The 13621-nt window shown below is 38.8% G+C and overlaps 3 protein-coding genes across 4 annotated transcripts in view; 1 reads left to right on the top strand and 2 right to left on the bottom strand.

The window, feature by feature from the left end:
- Window positions 1–72: 72 nt before the first annotated feature.
- Window positions 73–13621, bottom strand: part of LOC108741938 (helicase domino) — a 109881-nt gene continuing 96332 nt past the window's right edge. Inside the window, exons 18-27 of the mRNA XM_025980415.1 lie at window positions 7127–7471; window positions 6852–7073; window positions 3287–3322; window positions 2540–3081; window positions 2062–2466; window positions 1805–1998; window positions 1392–1735; window positions 1060–1330; window positions 619–1004; window positions 73–534 (exon numbers count right to left, since the gene is read on the bottom strand). Of these exons, the coding sequence (XP_025836200.1) occupies window positions 151–534; window positions 619–1004; window positions 1060–1330; window positions 1392–1735; window positions 1805–1998; window positions 2062–2466; window positions 2540–3081; window positions 3287–3322; window positions 6852–7073; window positions 7127–7471 (3129 nt within the window). The 3' untranslated portion in view covers window positions 73–150. The remainder of the gene's footprint in view (window positions 535–618; window positions 1005–1059; window positions 1331–1391; window positions 1736–1804; window positions 1999–2061; window positions 2467–2539; window positions 3082–3286; window positions 3323–6851; window positions 7074–7126; window positions 7472–13621) is intronic.
- On the top strand, window positions 8400–9940 carry LOC112903982 (peptidyl-prolyl cis-trans isomerase H-like). The gene is made up of 3 exons (XM_025980413.1): window positions 8400–8552; window positions 8613–8789; window positions 8845–9940. The coding sequence occupies exons 1-3, from the start codon at window positions 8469–8471 to the stop codon at window positions 9136–9138; spliced, it is 555 nt and encodes a 184-aa protein (XP_025836198.1). The 5' UTR covers window positions 8400–8468; the 3' UTR covers window positions 9139–9940.
- Window positions 9392–13576, bottom strand: LOC112906391 (helicase domino-like). 2 transcript variants are annotated; one of them, XM_025980411.1, is made up of 9 exons: window positions 13451–13576; window positions 12704–13245; window positions 12226–12630; window positions 11969–12162; window positions 11556–11899; window positions 11224–11494; window positions 10783–11168; window positions 10342–10698; window positions 9392–9622 (listed from the first exon to the last, which is right to left on the bottom strand). In XM_025980411.1, the coding sequence occupies exons 1-9, from the start codon at window positions 13520–13522 to the stop codon at window positions 9617–9619; spliced, it is 2577 nt and encodes an 858-aa protein (XP_025836196.1). In that variant the 5' UTR covers window positions 13523–13576; the 3' UTR covers window positions 9392–9616. The 2 variants fall into 2 exon arrangements, with proteins under 2 accessions (XP_025836196.1, XP_025836195.1); XM_025980410.1 differs by having other exon boundaries at window positions 9546–10698; window positions 13451–13544.

Consider the following 13621-nt stretch of genomic DNA (forward strand, 5'->3'; position numbering starts at 1 on the left):
AAAGGTATACATATGTACGTACAGTGTAATACTTTGAAACACGCACGCATTTTTTTATATATTTATAACATATTTAAATTTCAAACAATAAAAAAGGTGAATTTCGAGAAAAACACCGAAAAAACTAATTAACTAAATTACATATCTCCCTTATTTCTTCATGTATCTACTACTTACTTGTTCTCCGCCCCGTTCGGATGATGCTGAAGTACCACTACTTTGTTGCTGTTGCTGCATCCCTGTTGCGGAGACTCCAGTCCCGGCAGCTTGTTGCTGCTGTTGTAAACTAGCAGCTGACTGGACGGTCACGGCGACCAAAGGAGCACCGGTAGAAGTTTGAATACGAAGAGGGCTGCTCTGACGCACTCCAACTGCCTGACTTTGTAAAGCAGCTGATACTTGGGATAGGAATGCCTGTTGTGCTTGAGTGCTAGCACCACCTTGTACTTTAATACCTGTCAGGGCACCCGCCAGTGTTGAAGTCGTTTGAGGACGGATGGACGTCGTTAGACCCTGAGAAGATGCGGCAACAACCTAAAAGAAATATGGAAATGAATCATTAATTCTGCACAGTAGTAAAAAACAAAACCTCCGAGTCAACACGAAAATTTTCTTTACCTGAATGGCTTGCTTCGTTCCTTGTCCTGTATTAACAGGAATTACCCTTGGAGAACCTTTAGCCAATACAACAGGTCCTTGGGGCACAGTGAGAGGTGATCTGACTACTTGTTGGAATTGTTGAAGGGTCATGGAAGTCGGCAAAGGCTTCGACCCCACAATCAACTGCGTTGCGACGCCTCCTTTGCCTGTTACTTGGGCAATGCCAGCAATCTTCTGATTCACCAATTTCTTTTGGGCTAATAATTGTTGTTGAATTTGCATGTGACGAAGTTGTTGCTGAGGAGTCGATGCCTTGACACTGCCTGGTGTCACTCCTGTAGCAGCCTTTACAGGAGCTCCGGCTATAGTAACTGTCGAAACAGGAATTGTTAAGGTCTGAGTGCCTACAAAAAAAAAAAAGCAATAAAACTCGAAATAACCTTTTGTAATATGATTTACCTCCACCCCCAGAAGTGGACACAGTTTTGACTAGGGTGGCCACCTGGGTTCCAGATGTTCCGGCTTGTTGAATGGCCTGAGCAAATACCTGAGGGGACAAACTTTGTATTGTGGTGTTGGTCTGAGAAACGGAGGCCACCGTTCCAGAAGCCAACACTTTTTGTTGTAGCTGATGTTGTCTTTTAAGAAGATGGGCAGCCATTTCCGATTCTGTCATAGTGCGAGCGACGCCCTGTTTACCAGCCACTGTTACAGCACCTTGTTTTACAAACTGAAAATTAAAATACAGTAAATTAAAATTTCCATAAAATACAACATAATTACATCCTTACTTGAGTTCGAGGTTGTGTCTGGGTGAATTGCACCGCCTGTCCAGCGATGGTGACCACCGTCGATGTCTTGGCACCACCTGGAGTAGTTCCACCAACATTTCCACCAGTGGCTTGTAATCTCAGCTGCTGCTGTTTGATTGTGGCCTGTCTGATCATTTGTAGCTGTGCTGGGCTTATTGTTTTCCCAGTCGTAGTTCCGACGACTGCTTTCGTTTGCCCTGGAGTTCCTGATACAATAAGACGTTGTGTTGTAGCTTGGATTTGAGCAGGACTTAGTCCTGAAACCGACACCACTGTTGGGTTTTGAATAGGTGATGCAACAATCCTCTGCGTTCGATGGACACCTACAAAAAAATAAAAAACATTTCCATTGTCACAACAAAATATTAGTCTTAAAGAAGTTAATGTTTAACCTGGAGGAGTACTGGGTGTAGATACGATAGTTGTCGTGACCGTCGTCACTGTGGACGTTTGGAGAATAGGTTGAGTTTGAGGAACAACAATTGATGTTGTTACTGAAGGTGAAGACGAGCCTTGACCTGGGGCTTGGGCTGTTGCTTGAGCCAATTGACTTGCAGAAATTTGCCCAGACTTCATTAATTGTAACCTGCCAATTTTGGATTTTTTTAGCATCAATTAATGTATAGGTTTAAAAATGTTTAGTTTACACCTTTGAGCCACAGCTAGTTGCTCTGGAGTCATATTCTTTTTTTCTCTTGCAATTCTTTCAGCTCTTCTAGCTGCTACCTCCACAGGTAACACGGGGTGATCCAGATCGATACCGCATTCGTTTAATACCGCTGTGTGCTTAGGGTTCTTTAGTAGCGGATTATTAATAACGATTTTAGACGCGGGAGCTCGTTTATTAGTAATTCCCTTGAGAGCGTCGAATCTCTGCACCATTGTTTGCGAGAATGTCGTATTATTATCTTGAGCATAAAGTTGAGCCGTCCTCATGGGTCTGCTTGTTTTCTGAGTCGGAAATTTGTGAAGTCCTGTTTTGTTCTTTTTCTTACGTGCAGCGTTATCGAATACTTGCTTGCCTTCTTCACGAGGAACTATAACGGTCTCGTATCTGACAAGGACACACGTTGTTTTAATTATCAATAAAAACATTCATAATAATTATATTGATACATATTTCATACCTGTGTCTACAATGTTTTGGAGATCGATATGTTATCGAAGCACTGTTGACGTAATCAGCGACGAAGTCCCAATTGGGCGTGTGTCCCGGTGAAATAATCAGCAAATTTAGTGGCAGTCCCTGGTAGGACTGAACGGCTTTTAGTAACGCCATATCTTCGTGCACGGTCCAGTTATGAAGACATAGCGGTTCCGATGTGGGTTTCAAACTTACGCCCATCTTTATTCCAGGCACAGGTACTAGGGGTCTTACGATACCTCTGTATTTCTGGAGTTTGAGATCCCGCCGCATTTTAACCAGTGCAGGAGATGGACGCTCAAATAATGATCTGGGGGCATAAACAGCTTCGTCTTTGCGCTGGATTTTCAAGGCACGTCGAGCTTCAATGAGAGCCGCATCATGTCGGGAACGTTTTGCTTCTTTCTTCACATATACAGGAGGGAGCTGCGATTCAGACATCACGGTCGATTCGTACAGGAAGGACATATTATGGTCTACATAAACGTCGGTATCTTGCTGGGGCGGTGTGGGTGGACACCACATCTAAATTATAACATGTATCAGAAATACCTGCTTTCTTCTTCAATTTACATATTACTGATTTCATTTTTTACATTACAAAATTCAAATACGACGTACATATTTTTAGTAATTTGAAAAGTGGTATGTCTATGACTTATGAAGTCTAAACAAAATCGTAAAGTAATTTTGTAATATGCATTAAAATATTGATAATTTATCAACTCACTGGCATTTGCTCCAAGGTATTGTCCGACACCCATATCTGCAACGTATCGAAGACAAAATATATACAACACATTTCATAAACTTCGTGTTGACTTTGGGGGTTGGCAATTTTTTTATTTTGCAAGAATATAGAACAGATTAATATATGACGTATTCTAATACTCAAATTATTAAAACCTAATAAAAACGCTGTTCTTTATTCTGCAATGTTAATATTTGTTTGTAGTGTAAAGGATAAGGGTTAAAGGCCAAGTGTTTTAAGTGTTAAGGGTGAGGTAGGTCTTAAAGGAACCCTCTTGCTCGTGTTGAGCGGGGCAGTGTTTTGGTGCCCGCCGCAACCCCGAGCCAGATGGCACCAAAACCTACGCCCACCCTGTGCTAACGCGTTACCAACGCAAAAAACACAAAAAACACATCGCAAGAGAATTCCTTTATTCGCCTACCATATACATTATATATACACATCATCATCATTAGCACTTTTGTTATCAATAGCGTCTTTTTGCTTATTCTTGAGAAAAATCGATTTTATTTTTTCGTGTGCCCAGCCGTCTCGAGGAAAAAGACTCTTTCAGAGATGGATATTAATTATTACATATGTGGTGTGTAAAGGTATACATATGTACGTACATTTAACATAATTACACGTTGTCACACAAAAGTACAAAAATAGACTTGGTAATTATTACTGTGTGCACGAAAACTGTAGACAAAGCACTGTCACCATAGTTCTCAATTTGAAATGGCCCAAAGAAATTTGCAAGAATTTTGTTTTTCAATTTTAAAGCCGTACACAATTAATTAAATATACGGGATACAAAAATTGAAACGGTTGTGCTTGGACTAGAAATAAACGGGATTTTATATTGCACAAATCTTAATATAAGGCTAATTATATTACCGGAAATGCTACCGAATCGTTTTATATTATTATATCTGTTATCTAATTTGGTCGTAACAAATTGTTTTTGTTAGAATTTATGTATTTCTTAATATTTACGTTGATTAATTTGTCAGCTGCTAAAAGAAGGTACAAAATAAACACAAAAACGAGGTGTAAAGAGCCACCGGAATGGTCGACGTTTCAACACATAGTCTTAGCGTAAAAATAAATCGCAAACTCCTTAAGGACAGTGGTAATATTATTTTAGTAGTGATAAAAAGTAGTATACCGTTTTGTTATCCGTTAGTTTTTGCGCACGAATTTCTTTTGATACATATATGCATTGTATAGGGGGGGCCGTTTTTTTCTTATTCAAAACGAAGAAATAATTTACCAATAAAAATATGTTTGTAGAAAAAACTCTACACCTATTTACATAAATCGGCGGTTGCATCACTTTTACATCCAAACCGTCCAAAGATCACATTTTTTATTAAATTTAATTCCTAATAAAAATTTACACCGACTGGGTCCTACGCAGCACGCATTCTTTCTGTCAATTCGTTTTGACCAATTTTTTACTTTTGATATTGTCGTCTTCTACAGGCGCATCGCCACTACTGCTAGAATTTCTAGTCCGTTTAATGCCACCCCCGACGCTGACGTCATTCGACAAAACATCGGAATCATTTATACCATCTTCTGATACCGACACTTCTGTTATTTTCGCTTTAACTGCGATAGCGTCCGACGACAAATTTTCATCACAACTTTCGTTTGCACTTTTCTCTTGTTCATCATTATTCGTTTCTATCGTTCCTTTTGCGGTTTCCAATTGCGCATGAAAGTTATTGGTCCCCGATAGCAACGTTTCTTCAATGGACGGACTTGAATGTTCTTCATTTTCTTCTGTGATGTCGTTTTTATCCGCTAATATGTCAGCTGATTTTTTGATAAGCCAACCATCCAAAGTACTTCCGCTGTGAGAGGACTTGTACTTATTATTTCTGACCTCCCTGTTTATCCTGGAAGGAGATCGTTTTATATCCGTTAATCGACATCGTGAATCTCGAAACATACCAGAAAACTTTAGTTCCATTTTTTGTTCATTAGTTACCGTCTCAACGTTACTATCACAGTCTAAATTCTCTGAAGGTTCTTCGTTTATTGGAATGTCATTCAAAAGTTTAATTTCTTCCGAATTTACCGAACATTTTTCAGATTTATCCGAATGCTTCTCATTGATATCCGAATGTTTCATCTCTACATCCGAATGCTTTTCTTTGTGGTCCGCATTGCCATTTTTATGCAATTCACCTTCTTTTTCGTTCGCCTGGGCACTAGCACTTTGATTATCCGAGCTCTCACTGTTATTTGATGTTTCTTTGTTTTCAAACGCATCAAAATAGTTTCCAGCCAAAGTCTTGTTGTACCGGATGTCTGTTATGACAACTTTACAGATTTTAGTGCTCCTTAATATGTTTTCGTTAGTCGACATCATTGGATTAATTTCGTTCACTGAGTTGTTTTCTTTTTCGTTAACAGTTTCAATATCCTCTTTTTCACTGTTTGATTGATAATTTATACCTTCTTCGTGCTGGTCAGAATCAGTAAGATTTTCTTGTTTTTGTACTTTATCAGTCTCGTCCTTGCCAACATTTGGAAAATGATCTATTTTGTCTTCCTTTAAGTGTTCCTGGAGTTTATTTTCTTCAAATGTGTCTTCTATTTCTATTTTGTCTAAAGAGTTTTCTTTGTCTGTCATTTCCATAATGTCAACGTAATCAAGTTCTGCGTCTTCGTTGTCTCGTTCAGGACATTCTTTATGTGTTTTGTCAATTCGTTTTATATTTTCTGTTTTTTCAATCTCAGTGTTATCATCGTAATCAATCGTTTCTTCTTTACTAGCTTCACTTTTATTTAAATTCTTATTATATTTTCTACGTTTAGGCGGCCTTCCTAATCTTCTAATGGGAACATTTTTATTTATGGTGCTTTGCAAAGATATCGGGAACTTTTTCTTTCTCCCAACTCCTGGTTTTGGACCAAATTTCTTTACTCGCAATTCGTGTACGTTATTCTTTCCATTATCTTCACTTCTACTTCTTTCCTTCAGGGTTTCGTTTGACTTGTGATCATTCGGGACACTTCTCGCTCTTTGGCTTCCACTATTGTTTTCGTCGTTGCAATCCTTCAATTTGTTACCTGCATTTCCTTTAGATTTATTCACGGGAGTAGTGCTAGGGGAATTCTTAACTGGTTTCACTCCTGGAAGAATAGGACTGACGTCCAGCGTCCAAAGGTTAATGGCAACAGTTCCTCGCGATCGCGTTCTAGGAGAATTATGATCTACGTGATTCGTTGTTCCAAAAGTTTCCGGATCAGACATTTCCGATTCACTTTCGACGTTTAGTAGCGCATGAGCTTCCGTTACCGTAGTTTTTCGTCTACCGCGGCGTTTCGTAAGTCTTACTTTCGGTTCTTCAAAGTCCGAGTCCGAATTTATTTCGGGGGGTGGAGGTGACGAGTGGCGATGTTTGTTCGCGTTATGGTTATTGTTGTTAGAAGACCTAAAATGACGCGGAGACGGTCTGGGGGCGCTTTGCGACAACACCGATCCCCGTTTGAGCGGTGCAGTCGCCACAGACGCTTTTTTCGACGACGACGTCGTTTTCATGCTGACCTGGTTCGTAGCATCCTCGCGCGAGTATGTAAGTAACTCGCTCTCCTCTTCCAGTTCCCGAGCTCGGCGTTCCTCTTCTTCCTTTAGAGCAGCTAGACGATTCTCCTCCCATTCTCGTTTTTGTTCGTCTATCATCCTCTCAGCTGCAGCTAGTTTCTCCGCTGACCATGCTGCTTCCGTTTCTTCAATGAATCTCATCGCGTATTTTTCGATTGGTGTTAACTGAAACAAATATAAATAGTAAAAATAAATAATTTTTTTATCACAATATGTACCTGTTTAATTAAATTCTCCACTTCAATTTCAGCTTTGGACATTTCCGGTTCTTTTTCTCGGCTATCTGGGTCGTCTAGTGGGATATTTTCGTCAAATTCAGCTAAATCGGCAACAGCTTCCGCTTTGGCAGTTCTGGCAGCAGCAACGTCTTGATCGTCTTCGCAAGCGGCTAGAGCACTTTCCAAAGCCCCGACCGCATTTTTATCTTCCGGTAACAACGAACTTTCCTCTGAGGTGTTTGAACGCTCTCGCTCTCGTTCTTTCGTACACTCGATAACCTCTGACATACGATTTACCGCACTTTCTTCTTTCGCGTCGATATTAAATAGATCTTGAATAGTAGACTGAAACAAAAAAAAAAAAAAAAATAAGACAAAAAATATTGGTTTTGAAGTTTTTTTTTAATTCAACGTACGCTTTTGAAATATGCTGTTGTAAAATTGCCCCCTTCGATTGCCAAGTCGCCAAGAAGTCTTTTCTGGTTCGCCTTTTTTAATATGTTTTCCTCGATCGTACGTTCGCTAACTAAACGATAAATGTGTACATCTCTAGTTTGGCCGATACGATGACATCGATCTTGAGCCTGTGCGTCCATGGTCGGGTTCCAATCTGAATCGTAGAAAATAACAGTGTCAGCTCCAGTTAAATTGACTCCAATTCCACCAGAACGAGTAGACAGAATGAACGCAAATATTCTAGGGTCTCCATTGAACCTTTCCATTAACACTTGTCGTTGATCAATTTTCGTTGAACCGTCCAGTCTTAAATAAATGTGACCGTGGAAGTTGAGGAATGCCTCTAGCACATCCAACATTTTCGTCATTTGTGTGAATATCAGAACGCGATGCCCTTCCCATTTAAGACGACGCAAGAGTACGTCCAAGGTTTGCAGTTTACCTGTTATAATATTCAATATTTTATTAAAATAAAAATNACAAGACCACAAAAGTAGACGAATCGGAAGATCCATAGATGACAATTTTTTCGATACCTATAATACATAGATAATAGATTTTAAAGGTGGGTTCAATTATACTTACTCTGTTTAATTCATGAATTAATAAAAACTGATCCACCCCTAAAAAACACCCTAATGATATTACGGAATAGGGTATATTACTTGTACCTACTACATAATAGTAATAAAAACCTGAATAGGTGGTTATAACTTTTATTTCTAATTGTGTCAACTCCAATTGGTATTTATCTATGGTCAGCTAATTGTGAAACGTCATTAACGTATTTTTATTATCATTAGCATTTCATCGAGTAATTCTAACCTAAGAGTTTAGTTTACATTTTTAAGTACGGTAATTTTGTAAGATAGTTGTGGAAATAAGTATGCCGAGTTGGAGTCAGGTTCAGTCACAATTGCGACATCCAACTAATCCAGTAGTGTTTTTCGATATATCTGTCGGTTCAATTGTGAGTAGTATCTGTACCTACATTTTTTATATTACATCATTTAGTATTTTCTAACTTAAGGAGATTGGAAGGATGGTTTTTGAATTATTTGCTGATGTTGTACCCAAAACCAGTGAAAATTTTCGTCAGTTTTGCTGTGGTGAATTCAAGAAGGATGGCGTGCCGTTAGGTTATAAGGGTGCAAGTTTTCATAGAGTTATTAAGGATTTTATGATACAAGGTGGTGATTTTGTGAATGTATGTATTTACTATTACCTTATATATTACTGTATGGCCTTTTTCATATATTTAGGGTGATGGTACAGGAGTAACAAGTATTTACGGAGGAGGAACCTTCGCAGATGAAAACTTTCTTTTGAAGCATGATTGCCCAGGACTTCTTTCAATGGCAAACAGTGGAAAAGACACGAACGGGTGTCAGTTTTTTATAACTTGCGCAAAATGTAATTTTTTGGATGGCAAACATGTTGTATTTGGAAAGGTTTTGGATGGTTTACTTGTCATGCGAAAAATAGAAAATGTTCCAACAGGGCCTAATAATAAACCTAAGATACCTGTTACAATTGTTCAGTGTGGTCAAATGTAAGTGTGCATGAATAAAACTTTTAACCAGGTTACAAAAAAGAAAAATGTGAAACTGAATTTTCAGTGCACATTGTGCAGGTTCCATGTTTGAATCATGTTTTGTGGTGTTTAAAGTATAATTTAACCCATCTTTGGTGCAGTAGTTGTAAAACTACATGATTATTTTAGAAAATTCAAATATACACTAATTGTTATTCATCATATTATCAACACATTTATAAACACTGGTAATAATGTGTAATACAAAAAGATCCACACATCAGGTAGCTGTTACTTTTTTATTGAAAGTCAAATTGTGAACCACATAAAAAATTTATAGCTGTACGACATGATGTTTCATGTCTTTATAATGTTTTACCACACAGAATTAAAATTTACAGATAGGCAAGGACGACAGCGAAACGCTTATTAAAAGACCTATCTTATTTATTGATTTTATATACATAGCTATATTACAAGTTAGTGCAGTCCTCTTCGCCTCAAGCCTGGAAGTTAAGATAATTTTTAATGATTTTTCATTTTAATTATGAAAAAAGTTTCAGCATGCTATCTTTTTTGAACATTGAACAATAGTATACAGATGCAAATAGGTTCATGCAAGGAAAACTACTTGCTACTATTTGCTTAAATATAATTATTTAAATGTTATGGACGACTCAAGTGTAGGTGTCATTAACATACAAACTATTGACATAACATTTATAAAGGCTCCTTTAGAGTTTACTTATTATCACAGGACTAAAACAACGTCTTAACCGTTTCATCATGTACTTACAATAACTAAAATAAAAATTCACAAATGATATGTTCATCGTCTTTGCATTTAAATCCGTTCATAATGATCCACAACTTGAAAATAGCAATCACTACATAAAAATTAAATTATAAAATAAAACTAGCATGGAATGCTACGTCTATGATTAAAATTATATACCACTATTAGTATTTAGGTGAAGAAATTTATAAATAAAATGAAATAATAATGGCTACTTTCAAATTGTTAATCTAGAAAATCGTCGTCTCAACTAAAACTTAAAAATTTATAATATAGTGTAATACTTTGAAACACGCACGCATTTTTTTATATATTTATAACATATTTAAATTTCAAACAATAAAAAAGGTGAATTTCGAGAAAAACACCGAAAAAACTAATTAACTAAATTACATATCTCCCTTATTTCTTCATGTATCTACTACTTACTTGTTCTCCGCCCCGTTCGGATGATGCTGAAGTACCACTACTTTGTTGCTGTTGCTGCATCCCTGTTGCGGAGACTCCAGTCCCGGCAGCTTGTTGCTGCTGTTGTAAACTAGCAGCTGACTGGACGGTCACGGCGACCAAAGGAGCACCGGTAGAAGTTTGAATACGAAGAGGGCTGCTCTGACGCACTCCAACTGCCTGACTTTGTAAAGCAGCTGATACTTGGGATAGGAATGCCTGTTGTGCTTGAGTGCTAGCACCACCTTGTACTTTAATACCTGTCAGGGCACCCGCCAGTGTTGAAGTCGTTTGAGGACGGATGGACGTCGTTAGACCCTGAGAAGATGCGGCAACAACCTAAAAGAAATATGGAAATGAATCATTAATTCTGCACAGTAGTAAAAAACAAAACCTCCGAGTCAACACGAAAATTTTCTTTACCTGAATGGCTTGCTTCGTTCCTTGTCCTGTATTAACAGGAATTACCCTTGGAGAACCTTTAGCCAATACAACAGGTCCTTGGGGCACAGTGAGAGGTGATCTGACTACTTGTTGGAATTGTTGAAGGGTCATGGAAGTCGGCAAAGGCTTCGACCCCACAATCAACTGCGTTGCGACGCCTCCTTTGCCTGTTACTTGGGCAATGCCAGCAATCTTCTGATTCACCAATTTCTTTTGGGCTAATAATTGTTGTTGAATTTGCATGTGACGAAGTTGTTGCTGAGGAGTCGATGCCTTGACACTGCCTGGTGTCACTCCTGTAGCAGCCTTTACAGGAGCTCCGGCTATAGTAACTGTCGAAACAGGAATTGTTAAGGTCTGAGTGCCTACAAAAAAAAAAAAGCAATAAAACTCGAAATAACCTTTTGTAATATGATTTACCTCCACCCCCAGAAGTGGACACAGTTTTGACTAGGGTGGCCACCTGGGTTCCAGATGTTCCGGCTTGTTGAATGGCCTGAGCAAATACCTGAGGGGACAAACTTTGTATTGTGGTGTTGGTCTGAGAAACGGAGGCCACCGTTCCAGAAGCCAACACTTTTTGTTGTAGCTGATGTTGTCTTTTAAGAAGATGGGCAGCCATTTCCGATTCTGTCATAGTGCGAGCGACGCCCTGTTTACCAGCCACTGTTACAGCACCTTGTTTTACAAACTGAAAATTAAAATACAGTAAATTAAAATTTCCATAAAATACAACATAATTACATCCTTACTTGAGTTCGAGGTTGTGTCTGGGTGAATTGCACCGCCTGTCCAGCGATGGTGACCACCGTCGATGTCTTGGCACCACCTGGAGTAGTTCCACCAACATTTCCACCAGTGGCTTGTAATCTCAGCTGCTGCTGTTTGATTGTGGCCTGTCTGATCATTTGTAGCTGTGCTGGGCTTATTGTTTTCCCAGTCGTAGTTCCGACGACTGCTTTCGTTTGCCCTGGAGTTCCTGATACAATAAGACGTTGTGTTGTAGGTTGGATTTGAGCAGGACTTAGTCCTGAAACCGACACCACTGTTGGGTTTTGAATAGGTGATGCAACAATCCTCTGCGTTCGATGGACACCTACAAAAAAATAAAAAACATTTCCATTGTCACAACAAAATATTAGTCTTAAAGAAGTTAATGTTTAACCTGGAGGAGTACTGGGTGTAGATACGATAGTTGTCGTGACCGTCGTCACTGTGGACGTTTGGAGAATAGGTTGAGTTTGAGGAACAACAATTGATGTTGTTACTGAAGGTGAAGACGAGCCTTGACCTGGGGCTTGGGCTGTTGCTTGAGCCAATTGACTTGCAGAAATTTGCCCAGACTTCATTAATTGTAACCTGCCAATTTTGGATTTTTTTAGCATCAATTAATGTATAGGTTTAAAAATGTTTAGTTTACACCTTTGAGCCACAGCTAGTTGCTCTGGAGTCATATTCTTTTTTTCTCTTGCAATTCTTTCAGCTCTTCTAGCTGCTACCTCCACAGGTAACACGGGGTGATCCAGATCGATACCGCATTCGTTTAATACCGCTGTGTGCTTAGGGTTCTTTAGTAGCGGATTATTAATAACGATTTTAGACGCGGGAGCTCGTTTATTAGTAATTCCCTTGAGAGCGTCGAATCTCTGCACCATTGTTTGCGAGAATGTCGTATTATTATCTTGAGCATAAAGTTGAGCCGTCCTCATGGGTCTGCTTGTTTTCTGAGTCGGAAATTTGTGAAGTCCTGTTTTGTTCTTTTTCTTACGTGCAGCGTTATCGAATACTTGCTTGCCTTCTTCACGAGGAACTATAACGGTCTCGTATCTGACAAGGACACACGTTGTTTTAATTATCAATAAAAACATTCATAATAATTATATTGATACATATTTCATACCTGTGTCTACAATGTTTTGGAGATCGATATGTTATCGAAGCACTGTTGACGTAATCAGCGACGAAGTCCCAATTGGGCGTGTGTCCCGGTGAAATAATCAGCAAATTTAGTGGCAGTCCCTGGTAGGACTGAACGGCTTTTAGTAACGCCATATCTTCGTGCACGGTCCAGTTATGAAGACATAGCGGTTCCGATGTGGGTTTCAAACTTACGCCCATCTTTATTCCAGGCACAGGTACTAGGGGTCTTACGATACCTCTGTATTTCTGGAGTTTGAGATCCCGCCGCATTTTAACCAGTGCAGGAGATGGACGCTCAAATAATGATCTGGGGGCATAAACAGCTTCGTCTTTGCGCTGGATTTTCAAGGCACGTCGAGCTTCAATGAGAGCCGCATCATGTCGGGAACGTTTTGCTTCTTTCTTCACATATACAGGAGGGAGCTGCGATTCAGACATCACGGTCGATTCGTACAGGAAGGACATATTATGGTCTACATAAACGTCGGTATCTTGCTGGGGCGGTGTGGGTGGACACCACATCTAAATTATAACATGTATCAGAAATACCTGCTTTCTTCTTCAATTTACATATTACTGATTTCATTTTTTACATTACAAAATTCAAATACGACGTACATATTTTTAGTAATTTGAAAAGTGGTATGTCTATGACTTATGAAGTCTAAACAAAATCGTAAAGTAATTTTGTAATATGCATTAAAATATTGATAATTTATCAACTCACTGGCATTTGCTCCAAGGTATTGTCCGACACCCATATCTGCAACGTATCGAAGACAAAATATATACAACACATTTCATAAACTTCGTGTTGACTTTGGGGGTTGGCAATTTTTTTATTTTGCAAGAATATAGAACAGATTAATATATGACGTATTCTAATACTCAAATTATT

The sequence above is a fragment of the Agrilus planipennis genome, unplaced genomic scaffold (genome assembly GCF_000699045.2).
Source record: "Agrilus planipennis isolate EAB-ADULT unplaced genomic scaffold, Apla_2.0 scaffold41, whole genome shotgun sequence".
NCBI classification, from domain to species: Eukaryota; Metazoa; Arthropoda; class Insecta; order Coleoptera; family Buprestidae; genus Agrilus; species Agrilus planipennis.

Bases quoted from the DNA above. Each gene is read 5' to 3' on its own strand.
- LOC112903982 (XM_025980413.1), top strand. From the start codon at position 8,469: ATGCCGAGTTGGAGTCAGGTTCAGTCACAATTGCGACATCCAACTAAT. The intron at 8,553-8,612 runs GTGAGTAGTATC...TTCTAACTTAAG, and splicing joins ATATATCTGTCGGTTCAATT to GAGATTGGAAGGATGGTTTT. The intron at 8,790-8,844 runs GTATGTATTTAC...TCATATATTTAG, and splicing joins AAGGTGGTGATTTTGTGAAT to GGTGATGGTACAGGAGTAAC.
- LOC112906391 (XM_025980410.1), bottom strand. From the start codon at position 13,522: ATGTGTTGTATATATTTTGTCTTCGATACGTTGCAGATATGGGTGTCG. The intron at 12,163-12,225 runs GTGTAAACTAAA...CAAAATTGGCAG, and splicing joins CAACTAGCTGTGGCTCAAAG to GTTACAATTAATGAAGTCTG. The intron at 10,699-10,782 runs GTAAAGAAAATT...TATTTCTTTTAG, and splicing joins GAACGAAGCAAGCCATTCAG to GTTGTTGCCGCATCTTCTCA.